Source organism: Pezoporus wallicus, unplaced genomic scaffold (genome assembly GCF_028554395.1).
Source record: "Pezoporus wallicus isolate ANWC-B61680 ecotype Strahan unplaced genomic scaffold, APGP_CSIRO_Pwel_v1 scaffold_2146, whole genome shotgun sequence".
NCBI classification, from domain to species: domain Eukaryota; kingdom Metazoa; phylum Chordata; class Aves; order Psittaciformes; family Psittacidae; genus Pezoporus; species Pezoporus wallicus.
The window spans coordinates 4,574,214-4,588,750 of record NW_026639769.1 but is presented as its reverse complement, the minus strand read 5'-3'; the positions used below and the strand labels follow the sequence as shown (position 1 = coordinate 4,588,750).

At 41.8% G+C, this 14,537-nt stretch overlaps 1 protein-coding gene across 3 annotated transcripts in view; it reads right to left on the bottom strand.

Annotated features, from left to right (window-relative positions):
* Positions 1 to 14,537, bottom strand: part of AKT1 (AKT serine/threonine kinase 1) — a 76,387-nt gene that overhangs the window by 29,057 nt on the left and 32,793 nt on the right. For all 3 annotated transcript variants that reach the window (XM_057416158.1, XM_057416160.1, XM_057416159.1), the window contains exon 3: positions 4,735 to 4,863. In XM_057416158.1, the coding sequence (XP_057272141.1) occupies positions 4,735 to 4,863 (129 nt within the window). The remainder of the gene's footprint in view (positions 1 to 4,734; positions 4,864 to 14,537) is intronic.

The window sequence follows — 14,537 nt, the reverse complement described above, 5'->3', positions numbered from 1 at the left end:
TTTGTTATGTCTCCCGTTTTTGTCTGTTTAACATGATTAGATTAAGGCTGGGGTTGTTACCTATGACCCTGCATAATGCAGCCCTAACAGATACTGAATTTGGCTGAAGAATTGAAGAAGAAAATCAGCCTATTTCTGACCTCATGCTAATCCAAAGTTGTTTGTACTTACCCACAAATGCAACATTAAGAAGAAAAAAACTGAGAGGTTTTGCTTACCTTTTTAAGACTTTAGATTCAGACTCAGTGCTCCAGATTAGGTAGCAGTACAGATATTTAAACTATCCATAAACTCTAAACTTTAACCATTTAATTTCAGCACAATAAACCACAAAAGGCATTTTCTGTCATAGAAGGGGACCAATTAAACATCACCACTTTTCCCCTAAATCAGCACTGTCCACTGATATTTGTTAAGTTTGCTGATCCAGCAATCTTTAAGGCATACAGCAAGATGAATAATAGAGATTTGTCAGTTAATAACCACTATAATTCAAGAATGTCACATAGAAGCGTTTTGTTTAGTGAACAATATGCTGTCTAATTACCCTGCTCAATCATAACAGCACATATCAAGAAATACAGACGGCTTTATTTTTAAATTGCTTTACCAAAGTGCTGCAAAACATAGGCTTCACGAAGTTTGAAGCTACCAGTTCGCTCTCCCCATGTACGATAATCACATAGATTTTACCAATGAAAAAATGAAGCCATAAATTTTTCTTACTTTTAAAAACAACTCTGTGCTCTTTACTGTAGTTGGCAAGCTAGAGAAGCACCAAACTTGCCTTATATCATGTACCTCAGCATGCGCCACTACAGCATAGATACAAACGCTGTATAATGTTACGTCTAATTTGTGGCATGTTTGGGGGTTCTCCTATAAAAATATTCACATTTCAAATACGGTCGACTATCCACACTGAAGACAGTTTTTCCTGTCAAACAGGCCAACATAAGTATTTCACATTTGAAACAAAGTAAGTACAGCAGCCTGTTAAAAATTATTTAAATTGCTCTAAAGAACCTCTTGATTCTTCCCTGGCATTTGGTCTTTTAAAGTAAGTAGGACAGAGAAATTGTTCCTAACAGGAATAGAGACCAAGGCATTCAGATGTAAATTACCATTTTGTATTTGAAAGACACTTAGTATTATCCCAGTGACTTTCTAAAATGTCACAATATTTGCTTCCCCAGCACTTAAGCTAAGAGTCAGATTACTTTCGATGGAAGTGTCAAACTCTGCTTCCTCTATAATGACATCACACTTAAAACAATAATGTCAAGGAAGAATGCTTCCCATTTCTGCTTTGACTTCCTTATGGAAGGTGATGGGGATGGGGGAAGAAGGTAAATCAGGCAAGAGGAATGATGAATAAATAAAACTTTGGAAAGGCAAACAGGAATATTATGTTGAAGTGCTCTTGTTCTGCTGGCACTGCCATACAGACTCACTCCCAAACTTGGTAAAAGGAAGGAGCTGGGAGCCCTGAGTTACAGACCTGGACTAAAATGGCCCCTCGTAACAGCAGACAAAAAAATCTGTCTGCTGATCTGGCCACCCCGTGCCCCCTGATAAATGCTTGACTGCAGACATGCAGTCCTGTCCCAGAAGGAGCACTCATATTGTTGAGCAATTATGTTTTCAGCTGTACAACAAAACCACCACAGTTCACCATCCTTTTTGACAGTCAGGAGAAATAATCCCTTCTTTCTAACGGGAATAGCCTCGCCCTCCATGTGGTTTTTCACAATATACTGCTCTTCTCAGCTATGGTTTTAAAGGCTTATAACCTAACAGGCAGACATACATGATAATCTGAGATTAAAATCAGTATGAAGGCTATTTATCTCATAGATTTACAACACAGGCTCTACTGGTTGTTTATCTACAGGGTCTCTGAAGCAAACTGTTTAGTTACAGGCTTTTTTATTCCTTCTACCTTACTAGTGGTGAAGTACAGAATATGAACACAAATATGATTTGGAAATCACAGTTAAATGCTCAGGCACAACCTTTCCTAAATTTTGCTTTGGTGGGAGTTTTGTTTGGGTTGGCTGGGTTTTGTTTGGGTTTGTTTGTTTGTTTTATTTGCTTTGTTTTCTTGTTGTTTGGTTGGGTTTTTTTTTAATAAATCACCAATAGGTAACCTCTGGGGAAAATAAACGTATCATTACATTACAAACACAGAAATATAGCTACTTTAAATTGAAAATTACGTGGAGAAAAAGGTACTTAAAAAAAACCCTAAGCCTTTCTTTACCCGTGGGGTGCCTACACACAAGTTCTCAAAGATGTATCATCAAAACCTTCACTGACTGAAAGGAGAAGTCTAATGCAGAAGAAAGAAGAGACCAGGAAGCACATGGAACACACACTCTACCTACTACCAATAGTGTTTTCATGCCTGTTACAGGAAAAGACAGATGATAATTAGATGTTTTCTTCTGCACTGCTTTTGCCTGAACGGACTATTTCTTTCTCATGGGTTGACAAAAATCACTTAGTATGAGTTTTACACTACAAGTAAGAAGAGTCCCCTAGTTATGAAAAAAAACACTTCTACATTCACAGATGAAAAAGCCTACATTAGTTTATAACAGAAGAGGGTAAAGATTTTAATCAAAAACATGGGAGCACTTCCAAAGAACAGACTGACAGAGACAGCCTGCCATCTCATTAAAAAAAGAGAGGAAAAAAATAAAAAATATCTAGTTCACTAATTAACAAAAAAGCCAGGGTTTTTTTTTAACAAAAGCTCTTGGGAAAAAAAAAAAAGATTCATTTTTACAAAACATTTAATCTGAATTCTCCCCACCTTTCACTGGCAGGAGGCTTCTACAGGCTGCCTCTGCAGCACAGGGCTGCATTCTGCCCTGAGTCTTCCTCGAGGTAGCTTGAGTTCACTCATGCTAACTCGACAAGTTAACCTAAATGAAAGTACCAGGCAAGAAGGTTCAAAGGGAAAACTCGTGGTGCAAAACACATCCAAATGATTCAAGTGTGAAGGGTACCCAGAAGGGAACGGCACATCAGATGCTGGCAGCATTGCATGCCTGTGCCTACATGAGAAATTAAATCCTGGTGGGGCAACAGCTGCTTCTATGAGCCCAAAACCGCAATAATGACTTCTAGCAAGGAGCTCCCCCCAGCTTCCTGACCTGTCACTGGTTCACCAGGCAAGACCCACTGGTAGGAACATCCTTCCACTCAGCACCCTCCCCGCCATCCCTCTTACGGCGGCTACATCTTATTCTAAAAGCATGTGTTGAGTCTTTTTCGACAACGCTCTGACACCATGGTAACAAACTTGGGCTCAATCTGCCAAAACAAAGCACACCATATTCCTGTTGTAAAAACCGACTTAAGTTAACCCATTCTGAAGGCAACTTGGACAAAGGCAAAAGATGCATCTTTTCTTTTTTACTCCTAAGGACAGAGCTGCAGTAACTAATTATTTTAAGTAATGCAGTTGGCTGCAACAGTATAGAAGTGTCCTGCAAAAAGTGTATTTGTTAAAAGCTTCTGGCTACAGACCAAGTACTGAATTAATTTATGAATTAATGGCTTTCTGCTGCCTTTCTTTACATTCTTGATCCATAAGGAGATACCAGTCTAAAGAAGAAAGCACTGTGTCATTACTGAAACAAAACCACTACAACAATTCCCTCTATAAAATGAGACAAAAACGCCAAAGCACTCTTGGCATCCTGCACAGAGGAACCAGGCAACAGCACATCCATTATTTATTCCCATCATCAGTCAGAACTGGTATACATTGCTACCAGTGGAAAAAAATGAATATCTGCATTAATTCCTAGTTCTGCCCAGCCCTCTTCCAGACCCAGGGTGCTCCAAAATAATTCTGTCTGCTTAAAGTTCAACTACAAAGATGAACCCCACATATTTCAAGTTACCCTGTAATGGAGAGGGAAAGTCCCTACCCTTTCTCTCTGCAGAGGTTCACTCCCACTAGTCACCAGGAACACAGAACAGACTGTTGTTAATAACAGGTAACACAATGATCTATTTTTAAGTGGTAGAACAAGACACAGGGAAATCATGAGACAGGAAAGATTAAGAACAGGAGAAAAATAAAAGCTGGAAGTATACAGCGAAAGGTTAAAAACACGAGCAAGAAAAGGAAATTCTCTTCAGAGTCTTCTGTCACATCCTGTACTGCAGCACCTGAGCAAAGTCGGAAATGTTTGCATGGGACAGAGTGCAGAGGTTAGGAGATGTCATTATTTCCAAACCATTTCGTTGGCTCTAATAGAAGAAATACTAGTTTGTGTTCAAAATTCAGAAAAATGGAGTGCATTTCATTAAAAACAGCACTTGCTCTGCATTCTCTTATGCTACCAATCAAATAACTTCGACCTATGTCAATGCCAGTAGAATCCAGACTGGTGGCAGAACAGAGGCTGAAACACTTCAGCTGTGCCTACCTGCCAAGTATCAAGACATGCACCTGGGTGAACTTTCACCTTAAAGCAACTTGCTGAATAACAGACATACAAAATATTAACAAATAAACCCATTTTATTCTATACCCAGAAATAGTAAATTAGTAGAAAAAACTTCACACCACAGTCATTCTGAAAAACACATGAAGGGGTTATCATTTCAAATAAACACATTGAGTAGGCAGATTCTGACCCAGCTTACCAGTGCTATGACTAAAAGAAGACATCATCCCCCAGACTGGATGAGAGAGCAGGTAAAAACACTTACGAGCGACTGAGAAGTTATTTAAAGGCGATTCCCGCTGGTCAACATCCTGCGGTCGTTCCTTGTAGCCAATGAATGTACCATCATTCTTTAGAAGAAAGTACCGCGGCCTCCATGTTTTTATGTATTCTCCTGGAAAGAAAGGATGGGAAAAGGGAGAGAAGATCAGAAAAACACCCCATAATCTGCACCCCAAACTGGCTTGCCAATACTTAGGTTTTTGTTAATATTGAAACTATATGTCACCCTGACATAGCAACAGTTTTAAGAACACTCAGTTCATTCTGATACAAACAGCGGAAAAATACAGGCACTGAGTCAGATGTTAACCATAAAATGGTTATCAGATGATTATCAGATGTTAATCATAAAAGGTAAACAGCTATGTTTTGTTCTTCCATCAACTCCGATTTCCATTCAAATTCTGCAACATCTGCCTTAAATGCATTTTAAATTTAAAAAAAAATCAGAGCAGATGTCCTATGTATTATTTTTGCTATTGTCATTTTTCATACTGACAAGCGGAGAAATTTTTTTCACTTACATTTAGCAGCGCAAGTATTTTAAACAACAATGGGTAATTTACTAATTAGTCAACTGCTTTACCAAACCAACAGTCACTTTTAGACCACAAAAAGATAATTCTCTGCTTATGTTACATAACATCACTCACTCCTCTTATGACATCTCAAGCATGAAACATGAGATGATATATCACAATATGAAGGGGAAAACACTGGATGATGTATAGCTACCACAGTGAAGAAAACAAGCATCTATTGTGAAAGATATTCCACCTTTCTCTGACAGAAAAAAACATCCCTTGCTCTCACCATTCTACTGTTCATCTGAGTAACCTGCACAGGTGACAGTCACATGACTGTGACAGAGCCACATTCAAAATGTCCAGCAGCAGAGTAAAACCAACAGTTGATCAAACCCTCAATTATTTACTGATTTACTCAGCTGGGCTTTAGGAAAGGAAGACAGGGGTTCCACCTGTGGCTCTTCTGGGGGACTTTGTCAGCATACCTCAGTTTCCCCCTTGCTCACTGCCCTTGTTGTCACTTTCTGCGGCAGTCTCTCCAGAACCTCAAACAGCTTTACATGCTGTCAAGCTGGCTCTCTAGGTCCTACAAGGTCTTGCAGTAATGATTCTACTCAGGTGAATCGCAGAAGTCCCACCTGAGGTGCTATTCAAACCAGGATACCAGCCACACATTTCCAACACTGCTCACCCCAACAATAACTGATTTTAAAATACTAAATAAAGAAGCAGTCACTACAAAGCCCCCACATCTGGTCAGCCCCTATACCCTCCTCCCTCTATATCTTTTCTCACTTGTCTGTTCAACACCAGGGAGAGGATGAGGGAGCACACTAGGAGAAAAGCTTCCTTCTGGTCTGCTGCAGCAGGAGCAGACTTGCACACCCTGTGATGCTGCCCTTGTAGTGGCTGGTACCCAGTTCCCACAATTTCTTCTGCTAGTGAGCTCTTCAAACAACTACCAGGAGTAGCAAGAAGAAAAGGTTCCCCAGATTTACTGGCTCCAGCAACCTTCTGCTGCTCTTCTGTTCTCCCAGGCTGTGCTCACACTTGTTTCCCTGCTGCTTAGCTCTCTTTCGCCAGTAATTTCTCTCCCAGCAATGTATACCCTGCCCCAGCAACTCCCCTGCAGCTGCTTTGCCTCCTTCCTCTCCTCACAGACCTCCTCTCCTTCTGTGGTGCAGTTTCAACCTGCTTTGGGCACCAGCTGTACCATTTCTTCTTCTGCATACAGAAGCACAAGCAATCCCAACACCAACACCACATGGCCAGGGGCACATGCACCCCTAGCTGCTGCTTTCACCTATTCAGCCCTTGTTAGGCTTTGAATATTCTCATCTAAAGCAAAAAACAGAGTTACTGAATTGGTGGAGAGTCACACAGAGCCACCCTTCCAGCTGCCATGTCTGCAGAAAACATCTATTTGCACTGATGAAACAGGGTGCAGGGCAAGGAAAAGAGAAAAAGGAATCTCTGAGCACAAACCTCAGTCTTTCTTTGAGACATCTGTTACAGCTGCATTATACTAACCTATAAGGGGTTTACAAGAATGTCATCATTGCTTTATGAATTTCAGAACTCCTCACCTATAGCTGTCATGGTTTAACATTTATAAGCTAGGCAGTAAGCGTAAAAGGTTTTGTTTTCAACATCTTTTTAATTCTGACCTTAATTAAAAGCTGAAAACTTTCTGGGATCAGTAGGAGATTATGAAGCCTTTCACACTTAAATTATCAGTCCACCTCAGCCCAGGTCAGTGAGATTACTCCAACCTCACTATTACACCAGTGATGTGACTACAGGGACAAGAAGATGCACAGCATACTCAGCATAGCTCTTGAGAAGAGGTTTTGCAGGTAAGGAGACAGCTGCCAAGACTGTCATGATTTTGGAACACACTGACATACTTGACTTGTCAGTACTCTCCTCTCTTGCTTAAGGCAGACCCAGAAGACCTAGGCACCATCACATACCCCTTATCATACCTGCATTTAGGACTAAATCCAAATTGGATGTGATGAAAAATAAGAGGGGCAAGACAGTTTCCATTTCTCTTACTTCCTAATCTACACTATGCATCTTCCTCCTATTTATAAAGACATATATTTTTTTGCAGATTCTGAAATTATTATCTGGTTATTTTCACTAAGTATGCATAACTTTGCACAAAATTACACTGTAATGTCACAAGAGACTCTTCCTCTTAGATTAGATGCTTATGTTTGGCTCTTATACTCTCTTACAGCTTTATTCCACCAATCTGTTTTTCTGTTAGAAACATATCATCTAACAGAATTAATCACACAGTCTTTAAAATGGTGTATTCCATACATACATACATAGCATCCTCCTCCACATTCACTCTTCCTTCACTCTTTCTCTGTGAAAATTCAAGGATTTCATTATTGCCAGGCATTTTGCAAAGCCCATTCTACTTGGACCTTCCCTTAGCTATTGCTTTAGCTGGTTCTGGGACCTGATCCACCTTTCAATTTGCAAAAAAGTAACGTGATTTTAAACTTCTTTTTCCACATATCTGGAGCTTAATGAAACCTGTAATATGGCAAGAACACATACTAGTGATTACTGCCCTTGCCAAGGGCAGCATGAGGCACATTGAAGTATCAGAGGTATAAATTTTATTGTATAACACACTAAGGTTATACTTCTGTATCTTCCAGCACACTGGTAAGACATTGCCTGGTGCATGACTTCCCAATCAGATCATCTGTAAGCATAATTTTACACTAAAGCCAGAGCAAACTGTCCTTCCTCTACAGAAGTTCTGAAACATGAATTGAACAACACAGTCATCAAGAAAATGTACAAAGTATGTATTCTTGAGAAACAAACTTACATTTTTACGATTAGCCAAAAACACCACAAAATTCCTGCAACATGTGAGAAGGACCACATTAATCATGACAGCAAGTCTGAGTATTTTAGGCAGAAAAGGGGTTGGTCAATACAGAAAAAAACAATCCTGTGGAACCACCTGGACAAAGCTGACTGAAAAACATTAACACCTTTTCCTTCCTCTGATACATACACTAAGATGTCATGCCTGAAGAGTGAACTGAGCTGTTTCAATTTTTGTCCTGTGTTTTTTTGCTCCTGTTGCGTTTTTGTTTTTAAGAATCACAAGAAGCTACTTGAAGTCACCAATACTCATAGTTATGCAGTCACACCAGAACTGTACCGAATACAGTAAAGGCAAGCATGTGTAGCAAATGCTATCAGACAACACTGAAAAAAATAATAATAATGATCCACCATGGAAAAATGAACAATTTACAAAGCAAAACATTTTTTCCTCTCTGATTCATTGCTTGTGTAATGCCCTGGCAAAGCCTTCTTTGTTTTCAGTAACAGAATGCTAACACTGCAGAGACAGGAAAGCAAAAGCATGGGTTATAAATCCTACATATAAAATCCTGGAACCAAACAGACTCCTCTGTAGCTTGCTAGCTTTATTATTTAAAATCTTTATGCACCATTCTGTTTACTCCAAGCAATTTCCAAACTGCAAAGATTCCCAAACTGTATATATCTGGAAATATACATGAAGATTGTTATAGACCAATTTCCCTTTATTGCCTTGTGTCTGCGCCCACACACTGCACATTATAACACTTAACACACACTTAGAATGTAAATCCATCTCATGCCAGAAAAGCTTTTTCACAGTAACACATACAGCAAAGCATGCTTACGACTGAATATTTCAGAAAAAGTTAAACACAAAACTCTTCTGGTTCATGAAAAGTTAATTCTACTGAGGATTTACAATAATGCAGGGTTAGGTTATTTTCCTCTCCTCACCGAATCTGGAGCTGTCTACCACTGATAGAGTGTCTAACATCAGAAACAGCTGCCACTCCCTGGGAAGCTCACAGGGTAAGTGGAGAATAATGAGCAGCAAGCACCAGCAGAACAAAAGAAAATCCATCTTTATTTACCAACTGCTGCATGCTTGTTGCTGCATCAAGCTCATTCAAAGCCAACACCACACCCTTTAATTCAGAACAGACTATACTTAAGAAGCCTCTGCTTTTTTTTTTAAATCAACTTATACATACCAATGGTTTGAAAATAAAAAGTCATTAGGTTAACTAAGTCAGCGTTCAGTGATACCCTTGATATTTCCACAAGCATTGGACCAACTATTAACTTTCTTATGCTCCAAAGTAACCCGAATAAGCCCAGGAGAACCAACTGAAAACAACGACTCAGTTATACGACATGCACTCAAGTGACCACCACAAATCCATGGATAAATAATGCATTAAACTTTCTGCTCTGAGCATCCGAACTATCACCATGAATTACAATTAAGTGTAACGCTCAAAATATTAGAGCTTTGAGTTATGCAAGCTTTCCCTACATTCCCACACACTCCAAAGATGTATGACATTCCTTGATTATACTGCCCTGATCTGCACGAGGGAAACACGAAAGTTACGCCAATCGCAGTGTTAACGTGCCACTGGTCAATGGCAGAGTGACTCATTTCTGAGCCTTCAATGTCTATGAGAAGTGGTCTGCATCCTGTCAGCCTAATAAGGCTTTGGTGAACCAGATGCCAGCTTCCTTAAAGATATGAAGCTTTCGAACCTGCCATCTCATGTGTGCTGAAGAGCGGGACAGATTTACAGTTAGTTTGTGCTGCTTGAGTAAATAGGGTAAGCGTCCGCTCATTTCAAAACCTGCTGAAATCAAAACAGATTTGGAAACAGAAAGCAGGGCTTGAAAACTTGCCTTTGCATTTCTAAAGCACTCGGAAGGAAGCCCTTTCCAAACACAGCAAGCTAATTCTGGATCTTAACGACTTGACACCAAAAAATTAAGTCTAGGGTGACCCGAATGAAAACTCTCAGTTCAAATATGTTGTTTTTTAAAAATAGCTGCACAGACACCCACCAGGCTGGTGCACCACTCTTCCCTTTCCTCAACAAACTGTCGAAACAAGATATTTAAGTACAGTGCCAGGTTCTGGGGAAAAGAAAAAGAAAGAAGGGGGGGGGGGGAAAGGAGGTTATGTTAATGTCCTTCCCAACACGCTCAGTGAGAGGATCTCTGGTTTGTCTGCCTATTGAGAGGCACAGCAAAGGGGGGCAGTTTCTTTGATGATGTTTTTGGGCCCCTCTCTGGATGCCTCCTCAGCCGCCACCTCCAGCGTACAGCTGCGGAGGCACCGCTTGTGCCCTGAATGTCAATGAGGCAGCCAGGGCTGCTGCTGGCACGCTCCCTGGCAGGGCAGCAGGTCAGCCCATTGCCCGCCTGCACCAGGCCAGGGCTCCGCAGCTCGCAGGCTGGCTCCTCTAATGTGGGGTCCCGTGGCTGCAATGGGATAATCTGGGGCACAGCAAATCCACTCCCCACTTTATTCTCCCTCAGGCAGCTGGAAGGTTGTGGAGTATGCCGGCAGCCCACATGGCTGTGAGTGATGTGACTGCCAACAGGTTAAGAAGAAATGCCTCCTCCTCCTCCGGCTCGGCTCTGCCTTTTCTAAACCTACTGTCGTTTCTCACGCTCACAGAAAGCTGCCATACAGGGCACCTGCTTCATTATCATATCTTGGGGGAATATGGGAGGGGAGGGAAGAGGGGAACGAAGGGGGATGGCTGAGCGGCCTGGCCTTCAAGCAACAAAGGGAGCCCCATGAGGACTACTCCTGGTCACCTGGCACCCCACATCTCTAAATTAACTTCAGAAAGCAACAGCCTTGGCTTGTTGCTTCCCACAAAGCTCTATGGGTGCACTGCGTAGAAAAATAATTGTATTGGAAGCTACCTCTGTCTTTAATTACACAACAGTGCAGATGGGGAACACCTAACAAAGGCAAGGAATGGGTGCTCTGATTCACAAAGCTAGGCCACGGGAGAGATGAAAAGGCAGATTACGGAGAAAGAAAAACAAATTCTCACCCAGTATGTTCTCCACGCAGGAGATGGACAACTAATGCGTTCTTCAGTTCCATCTCTGTCAAAAGGTTTGAGATCACTGCCAACACCACCATTACAGAAGATGACACCTCTGTATTTTTTAATCACTGTTTTTCAACTGTATGGTTATGTAAAACTCAGAGTTTCCTCTTTTTCTGTGTCGTGTCCCCCCCCCCTTTTTTTTTTGCTGAATTTCAGCTTTAGAAGGTCAAAAATGTTGCCATATTGCTTACAGCAATCAATTTAAGCAATACCAGATATTCCCAAAGGAGCAAAAGAGAATTAATCAGCATGTAAAAAACTCCTTACTCCTACCTTTGGCACAGCTTAGTCAGGCTAGTACTAACCTACAGCTGTCTCCAGTGGGAGAAGATGTAAATGAAGTTTCATTAAAAAAACAGCAGTTTTAAGGATAGCTACATAAATTACAGGGAAGTATGAAGTGACTTCTTTGGCTACACTGAAAACAATTTCAGAGTGAATTGCATCTCCACTACCTCACGGTGGGAGCAAAAGGACTTAAAATTACCATGGGACCTGATGAAATCCATCTGCGGGTCCTGAAGGAGCTGGTGAATGAAGTTGCTAAGCCACTGGCCATTATATTTGAGAAATCATGGCAGTCAGGTGAAGTTCCCAATGACTGGAAAAAGGGAAATATAACCCCCATTTTCAAGAAGAGGAAAATGGATGACCCGGGGAATTACAGACCAGTCAGTCTCACCCCTGTGCCTGGCAAAATCTTGGAGCAGATTCTCCTGTAAGGCAGGCTAAGGCACATAAAAAACAACAAGGTGCTTGGTGACAGCCAGCATGGCTTCACTAAGGGGAAATCCTGCCTGACGAATTTGGTGGCCTTCTATGATCGGGCTACGGAACTGATGGACAGGGGTAGAGCAGTTGATGTCATCTACCTGGACTTGTGTAAAGCGTTTGACACTGTCCCACATGACATCCTTGTCTCTAAATTGGAGAGACATCAATTTGATAGGTGGACCACTGGGTGGATAAAAAACTGGCTGGATGGCCGCACACAAAGAGTTGTGGTCAATGGCTCAATGTCCGGCTGGAGACCAGTAACGAGTGGTGTCCCTCAGGGATCGGTGTTGGGACCGGTCTTGTTTAACATCTTTGTCGCTGACATGGACAGTGGGATTGAGTGCACCCTCAGCAAGTTTGCCGATGACACCAAGCTGTGTGGTTCGGTTGATACGCTGGAGGGAAGGAATGCCATCCAGAGGGACCTCAACATGCTTGTGAGGTGGGCTGATGCCAACCTCATGAGGTTTAACCATGCCAAGCGCAAGGTTCTACACCTGGGTTGGAGCAATCCCACGCACAGCTACAGGTTGGGCAGAGAAGAGATTCAGAGCAGCCCTGCGGAGAAGGACTTGGGGGTGCTGGTTGATGAGAAAATGAACATGGGCCAGCAGTGTGCACTCGCAGCCCAGAAAGCCAACCGTATCCTGGGCTGCATCAAAAGGAGCGTGACTAGCAGGTCGAAGGAGGTGTTCCTGCCCCTTTGCTCTTGTGAGACCTCACCTGGAGTATTGTGTGCAGTTCTGGTGTCCTCAACATAAAAAGGACATGGAACTGTTGGAACAAGTCCAGAGAAGGGCCACGAGGATGCTCAGGGGACTGGAGCACCTCCCGTATGAAGACAGGCTGAGAAAGTTGGGGCTGTTCAGCCTGGAGAAGAGAAGGCTGCGTGGAGACCTCATAGCAGCCTTCCAGTATCTGAAGGGGGGTTATAAGGATGCTGGGAAGGGACTCTTCATTAGGGACTGTAGTGATAGGACAAGGGGTAACGGGTTAAAACTTAAACAGGGGAAGTTTACATTGGACATAAGGAGGAAATTCTTTACTGTTAGGGTGGTGAGGCACTGGGATGGGCTGCCCAGGGAGGCTGTGAATGCTCCATCCCTGGTGGTGTTCAAGGCCAGGTTGGCCAAAGCCTTGGGTGGCATGGTTTAGTGTGAAGTGTCCCTGCCCATGGCAGAGGGGGTTGGAACTTGATGATCTTAAGGTCCTTTCCAGCCCTGGCTATTCTATGATGCTATGAGGCATCCAACACAATTAGGGAAATCTTTTCTGTAGTATACTCGCAAGCAGCTACAGCATTTTAACAAAGTAAGTTCCTGTAACAGAAAGTGTCATCACATATCTTCTGCTTTTGACAGATGCCCAACTCTCTAATATTTATAAATACACAAAAATGACAGAGGAGGTGTCAGATTCACTGAACTGAATTAAGCATGCTTGGAACAATTATTTCTCCCCTGGTAATTTTTACCTATGATGGTAAACAGCACAAGCAGCTAACAAGGCACCGAAACTAGTAAGCCTCTCCAACTTTCTAAATATCTTCCGTTAGAGGAGAGAGGCACCCACAACTATTCCTCGAGCTCATACTGAAGTTAATACAATCAGTATTTTTGCAAATCCAGCTCTTAAATACATTCCATGCATTTATATAAAAGGTGTGACTTAATCCTCCAAAGATTTTATGATCTCTACTAAAAATACAGAGAAAAAAAAAAAACAACAACCCAAACCAAAAACACCAAACATACCACACCCTGGTTTATTAGAACAATGAAGGGCTTTTCTAGACATTATCTAAAAGCTGATATAATTACTTTAACTCTTAGCATAAGCATCCTTAGTTGTGACTCTTGAGTTTATCTGAACACATGCCTTATTTGAATATGATATACCCAGTTCTGTTCTTCAGTAAATACTGTCTAGGGACTGACAGATAGTGTAATAGGGGACAAAGCAATGAAACACACACAAACTAAAGCTCTTCCAGAGATTAAACAAAGTCAGTCTGAAAGCACAGTTTTAGCTTGTATTCCTAGGGCTGCCAACACATAGAGGATATTCAGGAAAAGCATCATTAATTGATTAAAAATTGATTTTAATTCTTTCCCCCACTCTGCCCCATTAAAAAAAAGATTAGGAGAGCCAAACACTCAGGCAAGAGTGGTTTTCATGACGCATTTATTTGCTTTGCGAACATTAAATCTGGAAATTACACAGCAGAGGCTCCCCATTAAAATCCCAAAGCTGGTGAAGCTGAGAGGTGAGCTGGTAACTTGGGGGTGGATGCACATGGGAAAGCAAGAGCAGAGGAGGGAAAACACAGGATGCAACCACGCAGAAAACATTCGCAGTGAGCCCCTGGCTCGCTGTTCTAGGCTCCCATTACTAGATCATTGGGTCATTCACAAAGCAAATCAAAAACTCAGGGAATGGTAAAGAAATGGTGAAAAAAGGGCTAAAGGACATCAGGTGAGATTTATGGGAACAGA